Source organism: Atta cephalotes (genome assembly GCF_000143395.1).
Source record: "Atta cephalotes unplaced genomic scaffold scaffold00033, whole genome shotgun sequence".
Lineage (NCBI taxonomy): Eukaryota > Metazoa > Arthropoda > Insecta > Hymenoptera > Formicidae > Atta > Atta cephalotes.
The window spans coordinates 1361494-1368968 of record NW_012130097.1 but is presented as its reverse complement, the minus strand read 5'-3'; the positions used below and the strand labels follow the sequence as shown (position 1 = coordinate 1368968).

At 37.2% G+C, this 7475-nt stretch overlaps 1 protein-coding gene across 1 annotated transcript; it reads right to left on the bottom strand.

Annotated features, from left to right (window-relative positions):
- Positions 1 to 1518: 1518 nt before the first annotated feature.
- On the bottom strand, positions 1519 to 4181 carry LOC105621357 (aladin-like). The gene is made up of 6 exons (XM_012202822.1): positions 3823 to 4181; positions 3000 to 3117; positions 2633 to 2932; positions 2380 to 2549; positions 1965 to 2295; positions 1519 to 1815 (listed from the first exon to the last, which is right to left on the bottom strand). The coding sequence occupies exons 1-6, from the start codon at positions 4179 to 4181 to the stop codon at positions 1519 to 1521; spliced, it is 1575 nt and encodes a 524-aa protein (XP_012058212.1).
- Positions 4182 to 7475: the final 3294 nt, after the last annotated feature.

Sequence of the window (7475 nt, the reverse complement as noted above, 5' to 3'; positions counted from 1 at the left end):
AGAGAGAGAGAGAGAGANGAGAGAGAGAGAGCGAGAGAGAGAGGGGAAGAGAAAGACCGCCCTCAAAATAAATATACCGTAAAAAGGACACTGATCATGTTCTCATCCCTCCATACGGATGTAATAACAGCGAAACGAGTGGAAAAAGAAGAGAAAAATCATTCCGAGCGGGTTTTAATCGCGCCTCGCATAAAAACGGTTGTCCGCCTCGCACGCGTAATCTCCGAAAAATGATCGTATTGGGACCGAAAAGATTGAATAAATATGCACAAAAATGCGTATTAAACCCATGTTGTAGACGATATCAATGACCCGCGACACGTTGGTACTGTAGTTATTTTTCACTCAGACCGGGAAAGCTTCACGATTTAACGAAATAATTTATGTGAAATTACCCAGGCAATAAAAGTCCAAAATCGGGACATAGGATGTCTTAACTTTGCGATTCGTGTATTCATTACATTATTGCATCATTTGAATGAAACAAATTATGCATTGGGAAAAGAGTCTGATTATATTAATTGGAAATTTCTAATTAAATCTATTATAATTCGCATAGTTAACCAGAATTCTAATTGATATAATCAGAATCTTCGTCCATTTTCAACAGAAATTTTTTTCAGTGCTGTTATGTCGCTATGATACAAATTGAGCTGTATATTTTTTTACTGTAAACATGCTGACGTAAATGCAGCTATTGAAATTTTTATTTTTAGTTTTTATCTACAAACAACTGCATGCAATAATAGTATTTATGAATATTGATGTTCTTACACACATTATTATCGGTGGACTATAAAAAAATTAGATATTTTTGCAAAGGCCGCCTAAAAACGATTTTGGATTTTATGTTGTTTGAATAGCTCTCTTTTTTAAAATAAAAATTATCAAATTACTTAAATTAAATCAATCCGATACACGTTCGACCATTCACATTTACACATGCAAAGTATTGAAAATAGTGTGGGCCGCGAGACGTACATACGATACATACATAACGTGCCGGCAGACCGTTTAGCATTCGGTCAAGCGATGTAAAAATAGAAAGACGCGCGCTCTGCATGTGACTTCGTATAATTAGGCACTGAAGAGAAGTTGTGTTCTATGCTCCTCCATACGTTAGCGCAGTCTATTATAGAAAGTCTAACGACGAGTATCCATTTTTTTTTTCTTTTCTGTCTCGAAGGCAGTAAATGAGTTTATAAATTTTTCCCAAATGAGTATTACGTAAACTCCGCCCACTTATATGTATACGCATAGATATATATATATATATATATATATATATATATAGATATATATATATATCTAAAAAAAGTTGTTTGAAGAGTAATTTAGTTAACAATCAATTTAGAAAAAAACAATTATTAATAAATAGTTTTCTTGCAGATAAATTTATTAAACTTTTCTTCCATTATTATACCATTTACAAACGTGTGTGTGTGTATGAAGATAGAAAAATTGTACGAAACTCGTATTTTATCTCGTCAGTATTATTATAATAACTTATATTGTAAATTAATATTGTCTATAACAATCAAAGCTGTACAATTTACTTGGTCTCATGGATTGTGACAATAATGTGGAATGTGTGTGAGGATCAACCTTGGATTCACTTTCCACAATCGGGAAATGCTGTACTCGTCCACTGCTCCAAGCTATTGTTAAACAAATCCATGACGAAGATTTTTGAAAGAAATTGATGCAGTTTGGCACTTCTCCAGTAAATCCTTTAATAAGGCAGCTTGCCTGCGCTTCCACTATTCGCGATAAATGACTTAAGCTTGTTTTGACCAGAGCAATAACTGGACTGTCCTGTTGAAGAAATAAATTAACACAAGATATTCCACAAGATATTTCATAAGTTATTTGTTTGTTTCTTCTGCCTAAAGTTTGAGCGCATATCTATTTTATTTAACAAAAATGCATAAAGTATAGCTAAATCTAAATATTTTTTCACGAACCTGAAAAAGAATAGCAAGATATTTTCCTGTCAGATCCCATTCCATAGAAACAATTCTACCTCCCACCGTGACATAATCATCATTATTCTCTGATGAGAAATTCACTTTTGTTAAATCAATTAGGCGCGTAGCTATTTTTATATCGTTATTATTTGCCTTTTTAACATCAAATATATTATTCTGCAGTGGCAATGAAAATATCGTAGAAGGATCTTCAGTAATAGCAAAGAGTAACGTTAAATTGGGACCAAAACATGCAGTTGCTACGCGACCCTGGGGTACAGTCCATCTTTCTGCATGCCATGTCGTCGAAACGCCAGTATTCCAAACTCTATAATTAAATATTCACTTCATTAACTGCATATCTAATTGAGTTCATTGTAAAAAAAGATGTATACAGATTTAAAAATATTACCTGAAGATCTTTCTGCATGAAGCAGAGAATAATCGCAAGCCACAAGTCGACCAACATGAAAAACATATACCACCTCCACCAATACGTTTTAGCGGAATTCCTTCCTCTTTAGAAACATTCCAGATTATTATATTTAAATCTGTTGGTGAGCAAGATGCCAACAAGTCACCCTAGCAAAAACAAAAACTTTTTAATAATATCTAGGGATAATAATTTTCATTATATTTAATTAATATAGACAGAAATAAATTACTTGTGGATGCCATGCGACACTTGTGACGGGAGCATGATTTCTTTGATTCAAAAGTACTGCATGACTAAGTAAATTACTAGCTGCTCCCAACTCTATTGTCCAAATTAATACTCCGGAGTAACAAGCCACTGCTAATTCGCGACCGGCATGAGGTCTCCAACTTAAACAGCAGACTGACTTTTGCCTACTATGTCTCAATACTGGCACGCCTAATAGACCTTGCGAAAAAATACGAATTCTATCATCTCTCATAGCCACAGCCAGGCGAGCGCAGTGTGGATGCCAGGATAAACATCGTACCTATCATAAATATTTATAAGCGAATTTCAAAAGTCATATATTTATTCTTAATATTAAATGATCCTACCAGCGATGTATGCCAATCTCGGGTAGCAACAATGTCAGCAACAGATCCATTTCCCGATGTTGGTAACACGTCTCTGTGATATATTCCTCTGTCCATTAAATCCAATATCGAATTTAGTCTGAAATCATTAAATATTTTCTGTCAATATGAAAATGCATCAATTCTCCAGAGTTGACACCAAAATCCGTAACAATTATAAATATGCTGAATTTATAAAAATCATTGAATTTATGTTAATTAAAAATGGCATTAATTAATTTCAAAGTACCAAAATAACAATTTGTATAAAAAAGAATTAATACTAAACATATTTTAATAAAAATAATCAACATTGCAAATGTAAGATAAAGAAAATTAAATTGAGAAAAAGATTTATAATTGCTCTGGTGAATTTTTCTCAGAATTTCTAAATAATTTTCTAAGAAATTTCTCAGATTTTTTTTATACAAATTGGAATACTTTTTAAAAATATCAAAAAAGTTGACACTTTTTCTAAAATTCATCATATTTATGAATTCTAAAACATTCTATGATTTCTAATTTTATAATGTCTGATAAAATCTTATAAAATCTAAAAACAGTTGATACTTTTTCAGGAATTATAGACTAAGAAATTTTAGAAAGCTTATATTTAAAAATACACGCATATAAATAATTCTAAAAAAAAAATGTAGATTTGTTCAATATTTCTGGAAAATGTTCCAAATCATAGAATTCTGAGAAAAATTTTCACCAGATTGAGTAGGTAGAATCTGATAGATTTATATCATATAAAGAATTAAGTTCAGGAATAAAGATTCCTATAAAGACTGAAATATTATACCTTGTTGCAATCCAATGTACAACATTTGTGATCTGTTCTGGATCTGCAGCAGCGGCAAAGCGAATAGCCTCAGACAATCCTCTTTCTCTCCATACATTGGCAATCTTTTTAAAGATGCTATCATGAACGGGAAGAAACAATTCATCAGCGTTGATTGTACGTGCAGTCTCACGGGTCGCAAGGATCTCCTGTGTGATGGAAACCTCAGGGTAGTCACGCAGGTACTTAGCGAAGGGTTGCATCTCGTCCTGTAGCGCATCATAGGTACAATAATGGACGACGCCCTCAATCAAGCCGACGGCGGCCACATCGCCAAAAGCAGGACTCTCGAAATCGTGAAGCGACAATATCTTGAGCATCTTCTTCTCCTGTCAGTCACCACTGTGGTCTAACCTACACCTGTAAAACAACATAATAATTACTGAGAACCTTGTTTTTTTCAATTCTTTATATAAACATATTATAACGTAAATAGGGACAATTTTTTCGTTACCGCAAAAAATGTAACACCTTAAATACAGAGATCTTGAAATATTTGTTCATCTTTAACCTAACCTCGCATGGCATATGTAACCTATCTTCGGTCGAGCGGCCAAAGTCGACAACAAAATGATTTAATTAAATTGTGCTTCATACAAGAAATATATCTACAATTTCAATTTAATTATATTCACGACAAACTTTTTTCAATCATAAAACCTATCCATGAAAAACGAAAGTATTACCTATTTATGATTGTAAACTCAATATCATTTGTTACATCATATTCAACGACATTAGATTCTAGTGTCGTATTTAACTTCAATAAATTATACGTCACACTTACACGGTCATAAAAAAGAGAAAAAAGTAAAACTATGTATAAAAGATACTAATAACAAGCCTGTGTAATAACAAGCCGTACTAATTCATCGGTCCTTATTTCCTTTTATCAGGGAAACAATGCACAAGTTTGACTAAAATCCGTTTAACTTGGCTGAAATTCAAGTGGAAATTATATTATGTTCACACATATTTCGTTCACACGTGCGTGAAACAGCGCGTCTCGAATAAACAAAGTAAATGACCTGAAGAAGACAGAATGCAATGACGGCGAGAAGTGTGAGAAACTTCAGAAACCTGAAGAAAGCCGCGAATGCGGCGAATCGTGGCGATTATCGCTATCAGCCGAGAAAAAAATGGCGCATCGTTGTTTACGTCAGTTGCCATGACGACAGCCAATCGCGACGCGTGGCAATGGGGGACGCATGCGCGTCGCGCGCGAAACGAGCAGTTCAAATCTCCGAGGAAGTCGCGGACTGTAGAGTTATAATCGGCTCTATTCGGTGCTTGAAATTCAACAAAATTCACGCAAAGACTCGTTTCACGAACACGATCACGAGACGGACACGACGTAGCTGCACTGCAATTCATATTTGTTCGGAGATCTCATCGAGGAATCGAAACAACCGGCATTGCGGCGGCGCGTACAGGTTACGCGAGGCACATCTGCTCTTTCTGCACCCGTTTGCTAGCGACCGCCCTCTTGTCGCGTCGAGTGAATTAGAATAAACATCAGGTACGTGTTATGCTGGAAATCCTCCTAAATTGTTTACATTTAGAACGAATAAATATATATTCGGGAGTTGAAAAGACAGAACGCGAAGATTTTGAGTGCAAAAGATGCAAGCAACGCGAACAAGCCTATATATGCAACATCAAATATTTTTCATTTAATGTCGTTCTATCTTTATTATTTCCTGAATATGAAGAAAGATAGAACGGTGCTATCGACTCATCATGTGTGAATCGTATCATCAAAACATGGAAAATATCCATCGTCTCTCTCTTTCTGTATGCAGAAGGTGCAGCTCGGTGTAGTAAAACGCTGTTGAGAGGAGCAGTCTGGAGCAGTCTATCGGCTCATCACGGTGACGGTCATTCCGAAGGAGGGAGAACAGGGAGAACCTTCGTGAAGAAGAGAGAGGGAGTGAGGAAGAACGGTGCGAGGTGGTGGGTGGTGGAGCTTCGGCAAGGGTGAAGTGGGGTAAGGTGAGGTCCGCAGTGTGCGGTCGCCGTTCGAGCGGCGTGGATTATATATTAGAATTGCTCGCGTAACGATAGAGAGACCGAGAAATTTTGCTATTTCGCGAAAGCGATATTCTGCGCTTTATACATTTTAACACGTCAAGTCGAACGAACGAACGAACGAACGAAGTAAGTGATCCATAAGATTCATAGGACGGTGGGCCTTTTTAACCCTCCCCCTCCCTCTTCCGCGCTCCTCCCTCCAACGATCGACGAGCAAGCGAGCGACGGCGATCCTCGCAATGCTACCGACAAGGTAGTGCGCGAATCGTGTCCGAGAGAATGTATCGCGCGATGACGATCGCGGAGCACCGAGGGTTATTAACGTCCTAAAAGGGAGGAAGAAGAAGAAACGAACGAGGCGGATCGAACGAGGAAAATCGCGGCGCAAGACGAGGCGTAGAGCGAAAGAAGAAGAAGTGGTAGCGACCGGTGGTAGTGGAGGTGCGGGCGACCACGAGAGATGGGCAAGAAGGGTTCCAAGCGGAAGACCCGATGGAGAACCCTAAGCATCGGTGGTGAGTAATATTCCTTCTGTCTTCCTTCTTTATCTTCGTATAGACCTTCGAAGATTGCACGTTTAGTTTCTGTCGTCTCATTCGTTCCAGTGACGGTGCTCCTCCTCGCGTAATCTCGCGGAACGCTTTCCTCGCGAAGCGGGTGATTCCGCGACGCGGGTGCCGCGAAGCGTGCGACCGGTCATCGATCAACGGCGCTCGCGCGCGCGCGCGAGAGAGAGAAAAGGGAAGAAGAGAGGGAAAGAAAGAGGAGAGAACGTTATCGCGTTATCGCGAGGAGATTCCCTGGGTCTCTTCTCTTCCTCTTCTTTTGTTGTCTTTAGGATACCGATTGTGTAATTTATTCCCTATGATGAAAACATGAAAAGTGAACAATTTCTTATGAAGTCTGAGATATAATTGAAAGCACAGACAATGAAACAGTGGATCGATCATGTAATGTAAGTCTTTCTCTAGACGGAAACGTGAAAAAAAATGGAAATTTCTTTTTGCGTATATGTACATATGTACATAAAAATTTTCACTTTTCACGCTCCAGAGAAATTACGTGATCGATACTCAGAGAATAATAGAGATTCCAACCTCTATATTAGAAAAATGATTTCTAATAGATTGAACAATACTAATACTGTATTATTCTTAATTATTTCTGTTATTCTTAATTATTGCCTGTTATTATGTCTCAGGGAGTTAATTATGTACCTTGAAATGAAATGAAATTGACAAAAATGAGCAAAATTCACTAAGTTGATCAATGGAGTTATAAATATTGTACCGAATTTGCTCACTTTTGTGACAATTGATCTCCAGACTTAACTTCAATGATAAAGAAAAATGTTCACTTCGGAAGAAATTACATGATCATTTCCCCAGATTTGTTTTTCGTCTCATGTTTCTTCCACCTTTCTCTTGGATGAGTCGAACCCTCGAAGAGGAGAGGAAAAAGAACAATGAACTTGCTATTCTTGTAAACAATAAGCCGAAAGCGTGGTGAGAATTTCATGATCATGTCGCGTGAATCGGTCTCCTCGGTCGATCGTAGTAAAGTTACATATCTTCCTAATATTC

Coding starts and splice junctions, on each gene's coding strand:
- LOC105621357 (XM_012202822.1), bottom strand. CDS start 4,181: ATGCTCAAGATATTGTCGCTTCACGATTTCGAGAGTCCTGCTTTTGGC. Junction 2,933..2,999: donor GAGATTGGCATACATCGCTG/GTAGGATCATTT, acceptor TATTTATGATAG/GTACGATGTTTATCCTGGCA. Junction 1,816..1,964: donor ATCTTGCTATTCTTTTTCAG/GTTCGTGAAAAA, acceptor TTTCTTCAACAG/GACAGTCCAGTTATTGCTCT.